General features: G+C 56.5%; 1 protein-coding gene across 1 annotated transcript in view; it reads left to right on the top strand.

Annotated features, from left to right (window-relative positions):
- The first annotated feature begins 827 nt into the window (after nt 1-827).
- LOC122381822 (dachshund homolog 1-like) overlaps nt 828-18,295 on the top strand; it is a 62,329-nt gene continuing 44,861 nt past the window's right edge. The window contains exon 1 of the mRNA XM_043366509.1: nt 828-1,609. Coding sequence (XP_043222444.1) covers nt 1,002-1,609 — 608 coding nt within the window. The 5' untranslated portion in view covers nt 828-1,001. The remainder of the gene's footprint in view (nt 1,610-18,295) is intronic.

Genomic DNA, 18,295 nt, shown 5'->3' with positions numbered 1-18,295 from the left:
TCTCTCTCTCTCTCTCTCTCTCTCTCTCTCTCTCTCTCTCTCTCTCTCTCTCTCTCTCTCTCTCTCTCTCTCTCTCTTCCCTTACACACCCACGCACCTCGCCAGTTCATCAAGGACGGCCGATCAATAATTCAACAGGGCCAGTGTACCAGTAAAAAGGCTTCCGCGCTACCACCACCGCGTCCAAACAAGCACCCGCTCCTATCGATAGGGTATGTCGCGCACACCCAATCACCTAAAACTACCCGACGACGAAAAACAACAGTAAAACACCCGGACAGGACAGTTATTCATTTGGTATTTACTCGCGCCGGGAACTGTCGCCCTGTGGCGACCCGTTTCTGCGCAGTCCTGGGCCTCGACAGGCGACTGGGCGTGCCTGCCGCCGCCACTAATGGACGTGGGAGGTGACTGGGGAGGACTGAGGACCATGTGCCGCCCGGGCGGGGCGGGGGCGGGGGCGGAACACATCCACGCACGGCCGGCGGACCGGCGGCGGACGCCGTACCGGCGCCGCGGGACTCGGCCGGCCCGCATTTTCGGCGGCTGTTGTCGGCTGTCATTGTGCGGCACTGGCCGGCATTGTCTGTACCGACTCCAGACGACAGTCGCTAGATGGATGACTGCTTATTTCTTACCGACGCATAACAATAGATTGCCGAGGCTCGGCCCACCGTCGGCGGCCGGCCGGGCGTCAGCCAATCAGAGCGCGCCGCCCGGCCGTGTCGCCGGCGCCGACCAATCAGCGCCAGAGCTCGCCGCGATTCTGAAGCGGGCCTGCCTCACATTTCTGTTGATGACTTTTGTGGCGCTGTGGAGATCTAATTCGACTGGCGATTGTGAGTGAGAGAGACGTGTCGCCGCCAGCGGCTGCCGCACTCGCTCCGACCGGCCGCCCAGACGCGCAGCTCAGAGACAGACGCCAGGTGAGGGGCTCACACAGACGCACGCTGGAGGCCCGCGAGCTACCGGGCGGTCCGAGCGCCGCCGCCGCTGCAGGTATGGACGGAGCTGCCGAGAACGGCGAGCGCTCGCCGCCGGCCGGCTCCGGCGGCTCGTCTCCGCCGGCCAGCCCGTCGCGGCTCGGCGCGGCCGGCAGCCCGGCCGCCGGCCTGGCCCGGCTGCCGGCAGAGTCGCCCACCACGCCGTCGCACTTCCAGTCGCCGCCGCGCTCGCTGCCGTACCCGTTTTTCGGCAAGCCGCCGGCCGGTATGCTGGCCGCCGGAGGTATGTTACCAGAGTACGGCGGCCTGCCGTCGGGCGAGCGGCCGTCGTACAGCTCGCCGCCGCCGCTGCCCACCACCGACCCCAGCGCCAACGAGTGCAAGCTGGTCGACTACCGCGCCCAGAAGGTGGCCGCCTTCATCATCAACGGCGAGACGATGCTGTGCCTGCCGCAGGCGTTCGAACTGTTCCTGAAGCACCTGGTGGGTGGCCTGCACACGGTCTACACCAAGCTGAAGCGTCTGGACATTGTCCCGGTGGTGTGTAACGTGGAGCAGGTGCGCATCCTGCGCGGCCTGGGCGCCATCCAGCCGGGCGTCAACCGCTGCAAGCTGCTCTCCATGAAGGAGTTCGACGTGCTCTACAAGGACTGCACCACCGCCAGGTGAGCGGTCCCGCCCCTGCCCCTCGGACCCTCTCTGCCCACCCTTCATACTCGATCTGTGCTTCCCTTACACCCACCCTATCAGCCCCTCACACCCGCCAGACCCTTCTAGCAATGCCGTGAGAGTGCGGAAATAAAAGGGCGCTGGGAAGGGTCTATGCTTTGTAGTAATTGCTGTCTGCCTTACGTGTTCAGTGTAACTTATTTGAAGCGGGAGCATCCAAAGTGACAAGGAGCTGTATTATGATTACCATGAACATGAAGGTCACTTTTCGGCCATCATTTCAGTTAATTCCCCATAGTTCCCTCATCGGATTGTTATATATATCCGTGATTAAGATTGGCCAATGCATTTCTTCGAACACATCATATGACTGGGTGATAAAAATATTTAAAATGCCCAAAGTGCCAGTAAGCTGTTTTACCTTTCAACCTAATACCAACGCTAATAAGTGCATGCATAATGAGCGTGAGCTCGTTTAGCGGCGTTAAAGAGTAAACATGAGAGTAAACATTTCAGAGCAGCTCTTGGATTGCCAAGAGGCTGGTTGTTAAATCTGACATGAAATTGCAAGGTTTTAACTGAAAGTGTGCGAATTGCATTTGGCCCAAGGGGCGCGAAGAAGCAATGTTTCATGTGTCAGCTCGTCGTTTGCAAACTGACAAGTGACAACTGTATACGCTTCATGCATGATCATTGCTATCTGCTAGTGATCTTTTTTTGACAAAATGAAAAGTTCCAAATGATCAAGAAACGATTTTTACAAGTCGCATGTCGAGAAACAGTTGTAATGTGAGCAATCACTTATAAGGTGAAACGCCTTATTTTGCGCAAATAACATGCATTTCAAGATGTCATTATGCTTTGTAGAAGGGCGTAACTATTTATTGTCATTTAAAAATGGGCGATATGCGTATTGCGCATGCCTCCTTTCCATCCTAGGCTAAATCAGCATTGTGTGCAGTTAAAGCTACACTTTACACACCGTTCTGTGTGGTTAAATACCCGCGCGAAAGTGTGTGTTTCGCCCTCCGCCCAACCGTTCACGCACATCAGAGCCATTCTGCTCAGCGCTTTGGCAGCGATTGTCGCTAAATGGCCGGCACTCGGGACTCGGAGGGGGCAGATTACCTGCGAGCCACCCCTAAGTCGGCGCCGCTCACCCCGTCAGCCGCTAAGGCGGCCCATTTGGCTCGGAATGGTATCAAGAATGCGTGGTAATGCGGCCGGCACGGGGGCGGAGCGGCCGGCCGATCCCCAGTCAGCACCGAACACAAGACAGACGGCACGTCGCACTCTAATGACCGGGTGAGCCGGCAGCACAGCTCGCCTCTCAAGATCTAAGAGCCAGCGGGAAATTGTTCTGTTTGTCGGTGCGCGCCGACCCCGCCCGCAACAGTCGGCCAAACATTTAATCACCGGCTGCCGCAAATCGAATCCCAGCCTCATGGATTCCTGTAAAAACAAAACCCCCTAATTTGCCGCAGCCCCGACAATTACACAGCTGACCGGTGCCACTTTTTCTCTGCCACCTTCGCCAGCTAACAATCGTAAAGAAACCCGTGACAACCGTAAAAAGTCGTGTAACAATGGTAAGAATGCGTGGCTCGTGTGGGTCGGGCGGCGGCCGGTCGGCCGGGCGGTGGAGACTCGGCAAAACCGGCCGCCCGCCGCCGTCGACCGCCGCTCGCCGCCGCCCGCGACGACTACTTGTTGCGTCGCCGCTGCGCCGTCTACAATTGCGGCGCCGGCTGATTTGATCGGTCTGTGGGGAAGGGTCGAGCCGGCGACTGAGTCAGAGCGCTGCCAGTGCCGCCCCCGCCCCCGCCCCCGCCAGCGCCGGATATAGCCTGCGTCACTTGTAGCCAGGTGTGGAGCACGACTGACGAATGGGGGACGACGATATCGAACATGGTTACGTGGCGCAAATTAAATGGTTCAGCGCTTAGATTAAGTATTGGTTACTGGCGCGCAGCGAAACATGATCGCTAATTGTTACAAGTGAATTGGCTTGTTGCAGCGTGAAGGTAAACAGAACAATTATCCAAGTTGATTGGAACGCTCCTTAAACATAGTTCGGTATGTTTTATTGGCCAGATGATTCAGCGTATCATAACTTATCGCTGATTATCCGTGGTGTTCATCAACTGCAATTTAGCATGCAAAATATGGCGGTCATATTTTGTGTCAGCACTTGTCAACGGCTCACCGGTCGCCGTGGGTCGGTCGGGCGTGAGTGTGTCCTCCAGCGGGCCTCTCTCGGTCCCGCCCAGCCGAGTCGGCCCGGCCTCCCGCTGAGTGCCCCGTGCCTCCCGCTGACCCCCCGCCGGCGGCCCGTGCCCGTCAGATTTACCGCTGACCGGCGCGCCGCGGCCCTGCCGCCGCCACCACATTTGTCGCCCAGAAGGGGTGGCCGCCGCCGCCCACCGTTCACCTGTACCCATTCATCAGCCCCGGCCCGGTCGGTGCCGGGTCCCCGCGCCGCGGTCTGTCCCACCGAGTCCCCGCGCTGTCACCAGGCCCCGCCGCCCCGTCCGCGGCCGGCCGGCGCACCGGTGCCTCCGCCGCGGCCCGCCGCCGCCCGGCCGTAATTTAGGGGGCCTCACGCGGTGTCGGCGGCGGCCCAGCGCGCCCGCCGGCCGCCGGTGCTCTCTGTTGATTTCTAGTAGAGCTGTTATTGTTCGGATCCATGCTGGTTTAGTGCGCCACCGTTAAAACATTGAATTCGGCGCCCCGCTGGAGTCATGCCGCCCCGAATGCATTACGGCAGCGGAGGTGTGGGCGAGGGTTAGAGGCAGAGCGAGAGACCGAGAGGGAGTCGGATGAGGAAGGGGCAGAGCTTGAGCTGGAGTGCTGAGGGCACGTTCTGCCTCACTGCTGAGCTGTCAGGGATGGATGTTTAAAGCGCGAGGCTGGGCAGTTCGTACGTAGGTACACGTTGAAACGAGGATACCTGTCATTGTTAGCTTTGAATGATTAATTACTGTTGGAAAGGAATAAGTTGATTTTCATGTGATTTAGTTTACCTCCAATTTCTCCTTGTGATTCATGCTTAGAAATACTTAGATTATAGGCACATAGTTGTCACTCAACTTTACTGCTTTTCAGTTGTGAATGCATCACTGTAATGCTTTCGTTGTGACTGCTTAATCATTAGGTAAATTAAAAAAAAAATCAAATAGTGTCTGGGAGAACGGCACTCGAAGCATCAGAAAGCTAATTGCATCATGTTTAGGCATTCAAATTGAAGCCTGTCTAAAGCTGGTTTCAAACGAAGGGTAACTTTTTATTTGTAAGGGCACAGGGGATTTGGGTTTCCAATACGTTCGGTTTACAGTGGGCGGGTGTTAAATTTGTCCGGTGCACCGGAGCGCCTCCAACGTTAATTTTCTTTCCCGCAATTTGGGGCAAAAAGTGGGCCGGCGGAGAAGCCCTTGAGATTGTGAGCCGCCGCGCTCACTCTTCACCTGGCCGTCGGGAGTGTGTCCGGCGGCGCGGCGGGTGTAGCCAACTGCAGCTGCAGTGGCTGGGAACGGGCCGCCGCCCGGTCCCACCGGCGCCCTCTCAGGGGCAACCGCCGGCAGCCATCAACCGCTTCCGAGCGACGTAAATGTCCAACCAAATTTACAGTCACACATTCGCGTTAGTGTTCAGTCGGCACCATTTTGTAGCGCCGCTCAGTATAAGACAGTGTCTGTTGACATCCCGTGACTGTTTTGCGGGCTGGCGCCCGCAATCGCGGGCCGATTTGGAACAAAGCGTGTCGGTTTCGCCAGTTTGGCCGCTTCTGCGACGGTGGATTGCCTGTGTGCGCCGCTCGCCGGGGCCCCTGCCACTCACAAACGCAGTCGTGGCGGCACAATGCCATGCACTCGGAACAATCGTCCCCTCATTTTTCGCCGACACGTGATCGGCTAAAGAGTTTCGAACGCCATCCATTGTCCGTTATGACAGCCGGCAACTAGAATATGCTGATTAAGGATGGATAGGGGGCGAATAAAACTCCCATCCCCGCGACCAACGAGGGGAACCTGGCCGACAAAAAACGAAATTATATAACTGGGGTAGCCGGGGACCAAAGATAGAATAACACGAGCAGGGCCGGGCATCGACAAAGGGAAGCGCCCGCTCGCCAGTGTTGTTTTCATTTCAAACTCTTGAAATTAGGCGACGACGGGCGGAGAGCGGCGAGGCGTCTTGATGAGTGTCGGTTGTCTCTGCCGCCGGCTGCCGGTGCCGTCGTCGCCGTTCGGCCGTGCCTAATTACGATATACGACAGACGGCAGCTGCCGCTCAACGGCGCAACTTGGCCGGCCACGCGCGTGCGTCTGCGAGCGGAGGGGAGCTGCGCTGACCCCCACCGGCCGGCAGCTCGTCCGCATACCTACCTATCTCGAGCGAGATGATTGTGTTTTACCGTATCGACTGGGGCGGGCAATACCACGCCAAAATCCTAAGCCAATTATGAGCCGCTCGGTACGCGTATGGCTCGCCCGGTCGATCCTTTTATTAAAACGACACAGCAATCAGCGTTATTGACATTTTGATTGTACTACAAGGCGGGTATCATTTTAATTCCGCACAGCGATTCAGCTGCGGACTTAATCCAACGTTATTAAATGGCCAGCTATGGGTGGGGCGGCTCAAACCTGCCGCTCTTATTGCTGCCGCGCATGCGTTGTCCCCTGCCTCGTCTCCGTCTATCTGCCGTTTGGGTATTTATTCCGATGGGGGAGGGGCGAGAGCAGCTCACGAGCCTTCTGCGGCGGCCGGCGCCCGTATCTGACGGTTTCCATCCATTTCAAAATTTAGAATTTAAAATTTCGAAAAGTTTTAGGACGAACCAATTGAAGGCGCTTACAGATCCATATAAAGTTAGATAAATAGTACAGTAGGTACTGTTGCTTAATTTTACGGCCAATGTATTATCATGTGATCCTTTGTTCAACACTTAGGTATATGATAGGCAACGATCAAAATGCCAGGATTAGGTATTTTTATTCATACAGTCTCGTTCCTTCGTCGAAATATGATATATAAAACTACAAATGTAAATAAATAGCGGTACTTATTTCTTATTTGTAACAATAAAAAAACATCCCTATTTTTATGGTATCCACTACCTGCCATTTCGGTTCGATAGGCAGCATTGCCCGTCATGCTGAATATAATAACTTAAAGGCATTAACAATGCATGAGATGCGTGCACTTGTTCAGCTAAGAGGGAAAGTTCACCATCTCCCACAATCCCAGGTATTATTTAATGCAATTTTATTCAAGCATGTTCAAGATGTAACATCCTATGAGGGTGCTCGGAATTTAAATGATGACGTTGATGCTGTTACCAAATTACATCTATTTTAACGTAAAAGTAAACTAACTGGTTGATTATCCATATCCAATGAACTTCAAAATATTATTCTGACGCAACAATGTCACACGCTGCTTGGTACAAGCGGTGCTACAGAAGAGCGTTTGCTTTCTGGTTAAAAAAGGAAGACATATGTAGGAAGCACCATTCGACTTATTCACTTTTCCAAAACGGCAGATATGTACCTACCTATATGTTTCCAGTGAAAAGCTAAACTCTCAGGATATGAAGTGCCCAACAAAGTAACTGTGGTTCTAAGTTCCCTTGCAATCCCGGGAAGTCCATACGCTCTTAGTTATCAACCCCTTGTTGGAAGACGAACTAACTTTGCACCGTGCGCCAGCCACGTGCCACCTTTTCACATGCGCCAGTCAGCTGCGAATAGATCAATCATCCTACTTCCACTGCTCTGGCAAATATCAGCCAGCTCTGCTTAGCGACTGCACAGTGAAAACTCTGAACAGTAGGTAACCACTCTGATGAAGCAGTCAGTATTGATTTCCATATCACACCGTTCTCCTATCATCACGGCGTGGCGCTGCAGTGACTCGCCGGCGACTTTGCAGCGTGAGCATCCCGCTCAGTGTGCTCTGATAACGTGCTGCCTGGGCTCTGACCACCAGTAGCGCGGTCAGCTTTGCCGATGCTGCTGAGGCTATCGCCTCTTCCACTGCTGCCAGGTCCGTTCAGCTGGGCACGCACCTGCTTCAACGACCAGCTGGTTAGCTGAGAGACCCACCAGCTCCCTAACTTAGAGAGAGCGTGCAGACCCGGCGCAGCTATAGCTGCTTATGGCTATATAGTCATAAGCAGACCCGGCGCAGCGCGCTGAGACCTGGTGCAGCGCGCACAGACCCGGCGCACCCAGCAGCCACTGGCCGCCGCTCGTGTTTTCTCCCATTCAACCGCAGCAATGCCACAGCGGAAATGTAAAGCGGCCTTCAGCGGAATCGCCGGTGATGAGTTACTGCCGGCCGAGGCTCCACAAAGGGCGGCGGGCGGCCGCCGGCCGGCCACATATTCGGCCCGTACAGACAGGTACCAATTACCGGGCGCTCTGCAGCGCGGCAGAGCGCGGCCGTAAACCGGGCCGGCCCGGGATTCGGACATGTGGCACCACTCCGCACCAGTCCGCAGTCCGCTCTGCACTGCTCCGCCCCGGACGGCCGAGTCGTTAGTCAAACTTCATCTGGGGCAGAGTTCTGGGGAGAAGCCGATGAGTTAGTTAGTGAGAAGAGCGAAAGGACCACGTTTTGCACATCAGGCGGTTGTTCCCCGCCTGCCAGCACTGAGCTCCGCGCAGTCCGCGGCTCTGCTTACTCATTCAGCTGCTCCGGACTACCACCGCACTGCCCAGCGCACCCACGATGCTGGGGCGGTAGCACTGCAGCGTTTCACGGCGCACGGGGCGGGGTTCTCGGCGTCACTGCCTGACAACTGAGTGCAGTGCAGAGTGTGGCTGGTTGGTTGGAAAGAGAGCCAGGACTCCTGGCTCCTGCCGGTCTGAGGTCATCCGTGGCGACTGGCGGGCCCGGTCTGAGGTCGTCCGTGGCCGCCCCGGTCTGAGGTCGCCCCAGCTGACGCTCTGTAATGGGGTCTAATGACGCCGCAGAACGGCGAGGGCCGTCGCCACCGCCGGCGGCCGGCCGACAGACAGGCAGTCTGCCGCGCACAGACCGGCGGTCTGAGGGAACGGAGCGGCGCACGGCCGGCCCGGTACGTCAGCGCGGCCGGCGGGCACCTCGGGGCGGCCGGCGGCGCTGAGGGAACGTTACACCATACCGAGCATGGAGCGAGGGACGTCCTCGACAATCAGTGGGGAGGGACCGGAGGAGTAGGGGTTGGGTTGAAGATGGTGGAACAAATTACCCCGGGTTTTAGATTGTAAGAAGGCTAGTAAATGCGCACTGATGTCTGACAAGACACCGACGATTTTGCGATTTTTGTCACGCCTTGAAAAAAACATGACAGGTACCAAATACGACATAAAGCGGATGTCCTTCAGACACAGCAGGCGCAGCTCGATCTGGGTGGTCCCGGCTCTGAAATGGATGCGATGTCCATGTCCAGTGTCTACATATCATCTGGCGTGCCATTAAGTGACTCGGTGACGCCGCCATTTGAGCGCTCCATTTCCGGAGCTCATTAATCCGGACCGGAACCGCGGGACTCACTGGACTATGGCGTCTTTGATAAACCCACCAGTCGCGCTCGCCCATGACTCGAAATGAAGCCACACCGACGGCACTCCCACAACCACCGCCCGTCTCCTCTCCTCCTGCGACCGGGCGGCACCGGGCGGCCGATTAAAAATGGAGCCGGCGAGCCGACTGCGGCCACATCGGGGACCGAGTGCCGCGCGTCGCCGCGCCCTGACTGCGGCTATTTAATCAACACGGCAATTACACTGCGCCGTCGGAAAACGGGCAGAGGTAATACTCGCCCGTTCGCCCACAGAGGAGCGGTAATTCCCGACACGATGGACACTTTTGCCGCTTTATTGCCTTCCGTGCACGCCAAATTGCAATTTAAACTAAATAAACTCGGCGCCAAGCACCGCTGTATTACTCTTGGAGAGCGAGGTAACGGCCGACATATTTCGGCGATCGGTGCCCGGTGACGTCAGAGGTGGCCGGGCGGACAGCCAATGGACAGAACTGGGCAGCCCGTTCGGCGTACTGGCCCGGCCCGGCCCGGCCGCCGCGCCCCGAGAGAGCGCCGCCGATGAATAGTGGACGGACGCTTTTTACCAGAGCGAGGTGGCGACGTGAAAGCAGGACGCACCGTCTGTTGGCCCTGCGAGCATTTAGATTTCCGTTATGGGTGCTGTCAATAGACAACACGGAGCCGACCGCGCCGCCTTTCTCATGGTAAGCGGCCGCGACGCCGCGTATTGTGACAGACTAAAACGCGCTAAAAAATCTGTCAACCCATTTCGGCATTCACACCTCCAGGACGATCCGTGGGACGGACGGACGGGCGGCGGCGCTCGGTCCGATTGGGACGCGGCGCTCCAATGGGGGCGGCGGACGCGGCGCGGATGGGTCAGATGTGGCCGATACAGCGCCGGCGCGCCGCTTTGTCCCGGCCGCAGCCGAAATTCAAACCCCAAACCGACCACTTCCTATGCATGAGCGTCGCGGCGCCGTTTCGGCCCGGCGCTGCTGTGGGTCGGCGCCGGTCTCGGCAGCGTCCTGCCGATGGGGCGTCCGATACCGACCAGACCGACGCTGCTCCGCACGGCGCGACAGTTATTCTTGCAGCCATCTGCCCCATTGTGGCCGGACGACTATCAAAACCTCACCGTAACACTTTCCTTTGCCGCGGCACGTGGGTTCGCTCTGGCTCTTTTATCCTTTTTGGGGCAAAATCGCTCTGCCAACCCTTTCAGCGGCCCCGCTCGTGCCCCCCTTTTGATCCAACTCTTTATCAAAGGGTTACGGCGCGTGTTTCCACAGATATGGAAAAATTGATGAAATATAATATTACATTGACGACGGCCATAGATTGTGCAGATCTTGGTAGCGGCACCTGGCGCAGCTGTAACCTAAAAAATCGGCCTTTGTGGACGGGCCTCGATCGGACGGGGTCGGTGGGGAGGGCCTGACGAATGTCTGGGCGCTGATTTTTACTTCAGACCGGCGGCGGCGCGGGGCAGACCGCGGCCGATCGGTCGCCCTGTGACTCGTCAGAATTCCTGGGAATCAAAACTGTAGAAACTGTCCAGAGCATTCAGCGCGGCCTTGTGGCACGCCGCCGCCACCAGGTGCGCCCACCGGCTCTCTCTAAAAAGCCGGCACTTTCACAGAAATGAATAAATCCCAAAACGGCGAGACCTTTGATAAAAATTCACAGGGTAAACCGGCGCGTCCGCGGCGATTTTTTGGGGAAAGGTGAGTGGAAGATAAAACGAAACACCTGGCCCGCGTGCCTTTCACGGCGACAATATAAATACATAGCGGATTTGCATACGGAAGGTATGCCGATGCGGGGTAGATTGGTGTGACCGTTATGCAGAGTCCCACGGAACCCCGAATGTAATCGCGAGATTTCAAAACTGACTGATGGTTGGGGGTGAACTTCCAAAGAGGGCTCAGTCTACCATTGATGCAAAAAGTTTTCCATAAAAAAGAAAATTGAATGGAAGCACGTTTATGAATGCACCCATATAAATGCGGCTGACGCACAAAATTTATGGATTCTGGCAAGCCAAACGATAAAGTTGCCCTACCCATGTAGGCCAAGGCTCGGATCACAGCATCTTCTTCAAATTTTGAATTTTCCCAGGTAAGAGTTTTCGTGCAGGTGTGTGTTAATTTCTCTTTCCAATTAACTTCTGATCTCTTACTCAGCGTTGGCCTCTACACCTCATTAGAGCAATTATTGCAGTACCATAAAGAAGCCACTAAACACACTGTCACACTGACGTTCAGTGTTGTAAACGCCAGCTCATCTATTAGTCGGTCCATCCGGTTTCTCGCGTCTTTCAAGCCCTTTTTAATTTAGCTCAGATAATGACTTGAATCTGCCGTGCGTTCAGAAGTCGTAGAAAAACGTCCTGTCGACACGGCGATTTTTCTCCGAAGTTCATCTCGGACAAGCAGTTGCTGTCGCCTCCGAACACGGACGCTATTACCCCCATTGGAACATCAAAGCGGCCGCGCGTCTCGGGGAGGTGGGCGCGCGGCCTGCATCCCGGCCGGCCGCGGCCTAATGTCACTGGGGCCCGGCGGGCGGCCGGTTAGTCCATTACCGCGCGCCAATTGTTCTTAGCAGCGGGACATCGGCCATCAATGCCGGGCCAATTGTCGGCCCGATTACGGAGGCAGTCGCCGCCGCACCGCGCCGGCATGATATCGGGCCCGGTAAAAACGCGTCCGGGACGAGCGGCCGACCTGAGACGAGCCGCGCTCGTCCGTGAGACTGGCAATTTATTATCGGCTCCGACCCGGCTGACGCGACCGGTCAGGATAACATTATTTCACCGTCCTGCGCTTATTTATCGCCGACATTAATCAGCGCCTTACACAGAGATAATGGCGCGGTTTACATTTGTTTCGGAGACTGCGGCCATTGCTGCAGACCGGCCGCCGGACGGTGGCGGCCCGCCGCGAGGCGAGCGCGGCGCGGAGCGGCCGAGGTGGCGCGGCGCCGGGGCTCTCACACGTCGCGCCCGACGGAACTGCACTCTGCGCCGGGCACGCCGCGCTCTGAAAAACGGCGGCGTTTCCGGCGCCGGGACGTGCGCCGAGCGCCGCGACGCGCCGAATATGTGCCACGGCTATCCGGCGCAGCGCGCTACCGGCCCGGGAACAATGCCCGCCGGCTCGGCAGCGCCGAGAAAAACTAAATTAAACTTTGACTTCATTTTATTCGTATTCATGAACGCACGTGATTAGATTTCGTTTTTCATTTCCTCGGGGCGCAAGGTAAATAGTGGCGCTTCTAGTAGCAGCACGAAGAGCCAATTTGACGGCACGAACCCTTTGCGGCCGGAGCCGACCACTACTGAATTAACCGGATACTGGGATCGGCCGGCGCCGGTGCCGTGCGCCCGTTAGTGCGTAATGGATGAGCCGGTGGACTGCGCACGGCACGCGCCGGTCCGTGCGGCGCGGCACCGTTTAGCGGTGTTTGCACACACGGCGGCACGGCCCGCGCCGATGGGCCCCCCGTCACGTCAGCCGTCACTGGCCGACTGCCGATGGACCGTCACATGCGTGACAGCCGGGCGTCATAGTGGCCAATCGGCAGGGGAGAGGGCAAGAGAGGTGAACCAGATCGCTGTGATTTCATCACAGAGGCGTTACTTCTTTTGGATCCATTTTAAATTGTAATAAGCTGTAAGAAATGACAGCCACGGAAAGCGAGGAAGGTCACATCTGCTGCTGCTGTTTGGCAAAAAGTTCACGCTTTCAATCAAAAGGGCCGCACACTGGTCCAGCCCAATTTCGTGTCGCATTTCTGGTCAATTGACAGAGAGCGCTCAGGGACCTGGACCAATCGCACACCCTTCGTACTTGATTTGCTCTCAATCTATAAGACAAACCAGTTTTGCCAATTCCCTGCGGACACCGAGCGCGAAGAATTGTTTGGTCAAATTGTTTCGAGGTGGGCTTCATTGCGCTCTAGGTGTGTCGGAAACAATTTTAAAAGGAATATATTTGCGCTTGGCCCAGCACTACCCCGCACATGCCTTTAAATGGCAAAACTCTAAAGATGAAGATAGTTGCCTTTATTTCAATGTAACTTTCACACAGGTCACAGCACCTCGTTACAAACTTGTCAAACAACGTCGTTTTTATAGGAGAGCCAGAGCCCAGATGGCAGCCTAAGTTAGAGCAAAATACTGCTTCTGTTGACGTGGACAAAGCCTGCTTCCATGCATATGCCATCAACGTTCTGAGGTCTACTTACCGCTGTTCTGCGCCGGTTTCGTCGGGACGCGCCAGATTGAGTCTGCACAGACTGCGCGTCAGAACGGAGCCGGCGGCGCTCAGACAACTTCAAACGCGCCACTTCACCTTACTTTCTCTGAATAAATGATGCTTAATTACGTCCTCGGAGCGTCGGCCACTTGTGCCTCCCTCCGGTGAAAACAGACAAACAGTGTGCGAGGCCCATCACCGGTCGGGGGGCCATTCATAGAAACCAGCCTCTTAGTTCTAAGTGGAGAGCTGGCGAGGGCGCAGAAAGACGCACAGCCCGAATCTGTGGATTTTACAGCGGGCTGGGAAGATTTCCTGCCAGCTGCATGGTTAAGATAGGTATACGTATAGGTATGTAATATGTATGGTAGCTAAAAGGCTTAGGTATGCATGAGTATTTTAGTGTGGATACTTATACACTCAAATTTCGTTTAAAGAAATCAGAATAAAAACCGAATAAAGATATTTTGAGGTAAAAGAACGGTTTATTTGACTATTATTAACACAAACAGCAGTCGCCTGTTTCTAATGAGGCCCGTCCCAGCCCATTCATTTAGGCTAAGTGTGCGGCGACAAACTCAACATGGTCGGCAGAATTAGCGCTAAATCATTCCGACAGTCGGCCGGAGCTGGTGGCAGGGCCGCGCCGGCTCGAGTGGAGAGCGATCCTCCCTCGGGGAGAGCCGGCCGAGCAGCGCGCTTTGATCCTTCACACGGCTGCGGCCGGCGCAGGGGCAGACCCGGCCCCGGCGGAGGTTACGCCGTCCCCGGACGCGGCCATCGGGAAACTCCAGATCACCGCTAATTACGGCAATATTGTTGAAAATTACGAACAGAATCCGGCCCGATACAATGAACAAAAACTTCGGCACAAGTAATTAATATCTGGGGTCCCCCTGAACGGCATACCTGGCCCACAGCCGCGGCAGGATAAGCGACAATTCATCACAATCTAACCTCATTTAGAACCAGGGCCGATTCCTAAAAACTCTTCAGGGCCGCTGTGCCCGGTCTGATTACACATTGGACGGGGCCGGTTATTTATCAACACTTCTGGGCGCGTTTCGACGACCGGCGGCGAAACTGGCGCGCTCGGTGACAATCTCTCCGCGCGTCGCGTCGCGTTTCTCACGCGCACAAAAGGCCGCGATGCTCCCGGAGGACGGATGAGGGACCATCTGGCGCTGCCACTCACCGACACGAAGGGTAGGGAGCATAATCAGAAAAATCGCCCCCGGCCGACCGCGCCGCTTACCCGGCGGCCCCGAGAGGGTTGTGACGTCACCTGCCGGACAGAAGTGACGTCATCCATGAGCTGCGGGAGGTTCTGAGGGCATATTGAAGAAGCTGGTATTGCGACCGATATTGAAGAGACCCGGTTTATCTTCATGAGAGTCCACGAGCCCATGAGTACATATACATAGTTCGTGAGTCGTGGCACTCAATTGCAGGATAGTTTTGTTAGGCATCCTTTTTTGTCACAGATATGTGGTAGTTGTTCTATACCGAGAAGCTTACGGTTGTTCCCAGCAGTATATGTCAGGGCAAACATGCAGAAGAGAAGTAGGTGCTAGCTTGTTGAGTGCATTTGTTTCGCTTAAAATGCAACCAGGCCAGCACCTGTTGATTTAGGTGCACCTCCGCCTCGTCAGTTTATAACGAGCGTGTCCATTGTCTGCTGCACTAGGGCGGCGGCAGCCCAGACAGCGTGTCTGCAGACACACGGTGCTGTCCGGACCGCCGATCGGTCCCGGACAGCCCGCTCCCGCTCTCCGCCGGCCGCCGTCAGCGCCGCTGCAATCCGCCGTTTTTGCCATTCATATCTATCGATTTTCCTACCGGCCGGTCGGCGGGCCCCGTTGCAGTGGTAAAAATGTAAACAGACGGCCAGATAAGACGGGCGTCACGGCACCCACACAAAGCAGAGCCACTCGCCCGCGGCCGCGTTTTTGTCAGCAGTGATCGGTTTTTGTGGAGACAGATAAATTACGACTCGTGGGTGCCACCTCGCACGAGCGCCACTCACGGCCGAGAAAAACCGAGTCCGATAACCGCTAATCAATTATTCGGCTAATGCGCGGCTGCCACAGACAGAGCGGGGTGTTTGCCTGGTTAAGTTACCGACACGCCCGGCGCCACACGCCACGGTGGTCTTCATTACAAGCAGAGGTGACACCGGGCGACCAAAGTTTTTGTACCGTAAACCGGAAAATGGAAGAAAGCCCTAAAACTCAAAGCCTCATTAGCATAGACTCACTGGGAGCGGCGCGTTGGAGCGAGAGATATAGCCCGGCGTTTTTGCCGCTGACCATTTCCAGATCTTATCTATGCAAACCCCAATGCGTTTGAAAGCATTCTGAGCAGCAAAAAGTATAAATTAACAGTGTCTTTATAATGGCCGTGTTGTTCCGAGGTAGCGGCAGTCCTTTGGAGCCTATACATTGACGCAGCTTAGCGGCGGCGCCGCGGCTCGGGTGGCTCACCGGCGCGACCCCGAGCACCTTTACACCCGAGCTGCGGCCGGGCTCAGGCAGGCTCAAATTATGCCCCGACTTGCATTGCCCTCCTCAAAATAAAGTGTCCCACAGTATGTCACAGAGCTTGAAAAGGGTCATATCCTGCCGGGATCCGAGCTTTTCATCGCACTTGATAGCTCTATCAAGGGTAAACGGTAACATAAATTAGCATGCCTAATGAGGTGCTCGCCACTGTACCACCCACGGCGTCAGCGGCTTCAGCCGCCCCGGCGGGCGGCGGACGCTGCCGGAGCCTGCCCCAGTCGCTGCTCCCACTGCCACTGCCGCTGCCGCTGCCGCTGCCACTGCCGCTGCCACTGCTGCCGCTGTCGCCACAGCCGGCGGCGGGGACAGTCGGCTCTACGGCAGTCGAGTCCTTGTGTCGATTCATATGCCTTTGTTTCGGCCGGCCCAGCTGTATTGCAGCCATTCAGCAGTCACAAAGCGTCATGAGATGCGAAATGACAGATAAAAAGGGGCGATTTTCGTTTCATAAGCCGACCACCAGGCGCCGGGCGGCCGCTGAACAAAGCAGAACGTGCTCGATTGACAGCGGGCCCGATTAAAAAGACCGCTCCGGGCCGGCGGACAAAAACCGTTTGAGTTATTCTGCATCTGGTGTTTCTGTGAAACCACACTGTGGCCCGATAGCGCGCATAATGAGCCTGCCACGCCGCGCTAAAGAGCGGGGCGGTCCGCGCACTGAGCGACCGTCGACGGCGGCGAGGTGCGGCGCGCCGCGGCGATTCAGGCGCAGCGGTGTCGAAACTGACGCGCCGCAGCCGAGCGTGGCTGGTTACACAGTTCTCTCGCCGCCGCGCTGGGGGAACAATCGGAGGACGCCGGGCTCAAACAAACGTTAGTTTTCGGCCGAGTGTGGCACCGCCGAGCCACTCGGCAGACCGGCAACCCATCTGCTCTCCGCCGCCGATAGCGAGCGGCCGGTTATCGAGGGTGTCAGCTTCTGTCGGCGGGTCTCTGCGCGTCCCCCTCCCCAGCCGGAGCGCGCTCCCGATTCCGGGCCACTTCACAGGTCCGATGCCGCCGCGCGATACGACTAAAACGCAGAAATTCACAGTGTTCTGTGCCGCACAAAAGATCACTTAGCGCCTTGACGGGCCGTGTGTAGCGGCTGGACGGACGGAGAGAGCCGTGTCGGCTTGGAGGGCGAGTCCGGTCCGCAATTACCGCGCCGACCACAGAAGAAACGGCCACCGTTCAGAGGACTGAAATGGAATGGCCACCGTTCAGAGGACTGAAATGGAATGGCCACCGCTCAGGATTCAGCTGACTAAATTTTGAACTGTCTTTCAATGGGCAAACGAACGGAACTCTTCGGTACGTGGCAACTCTTCCCTTGTCGTCTCCCCCCCCCCTCTCTCTCTCTCTCTCTCTCTCTCCCTCTCTCCGTCTGTATCGATGACTGTGAGTTAACCACTCTTTATTTCCCCATTGTCCTCCCTCGCTCCCCTCGCTCCCGACCACCCTTTGGTCCCGCCACCTTTATAATGTAGCATCAAATGAGAGGCGCCGCGCCGGAGTATGACGACACATTTGAATACGTCATCAGAGGCGCACGCCCTGTCCTGCTCCCAGGGGCACGGGCCCCTGCTCCCCTCCCCCTCTGAGGACCCCCGATTGGATGGGGCTGATGACTGACGACTGCCGAGGCCCCTAATCAGCAATCCGTACAATTACAATCAGACAGTCGGACAGACAGACAGACAGACGGCCTGCTGAGAGCTGATAAACAGACGAATACATCAGAGCGGGGCCGACCCGGCCCGGTCGTTCCGACCTCCGACGGCTCGGGAGGCCCGTCCGAGGACGGCAGAGGAGGAACAGAGGTTTAGACGGGAGGACAGGGGATGTCAGGTGGAGGGCAAATAAACGTGCTACCTGCTATAACTGTTAATTGAAAAAAGTCAATATCCGACACATTTTCGGGTTCGCCTTCTTACTCCATTAATAATATACTGAAAAGCGAGCAAATCCCTGATTGAGATAAAATATTGCATTCCTTCTTTGAATCAAGAGGCGACCAGTATGTTAAACGTCAATAAACGGCATCCTAGCGCAGCATCAGGCCAATACACAGACAAACACACACACACATTCGCAGGGCACGTCTGCGTCGGGACGCTCGTGCCGTTCGTCGCGGGCTCGGTGGCCGAGTGGCCGTCGGCCCACCGCCACCGCCGGTCGGCCGGTTACAAATCGGCGAATTACAGCAAAAATTAAATTCCTCCGGGCGTATTTGTGCGGTTTAGGTGGCGCGGCCGGCCGGTGGCTCTGGCGGGGTCGGAATGGCCCGGTCGGGGTCGGAATGGCCCGGTGGTGGTCGGAAATGGTCGGTATGTCACCGCTGGT

The sequence above is a fragment of the Amphibalanus amphitrite genome, unplaced genomic scaffold (genome assembly GCF_019059575.1).
Source record: "Amphibalanus amphitrite isolate SeventyFive unplaced genomic scaffold, NRLGWU_Aamphi_draft 000011F_arrow, whole genome shotgun sequence".
Lineage (NCBI taxonomy): Eukaryota > Metazoa > Arthropoda > Thecostraca > Balanomorpha > Balanidae > Amphibalanus > Amphibalanus amphitrite.
Note: the sequence above shows the minus strand (reverse complement) of the source record. Positions and strands in the feature narration are given on the sequence as shown.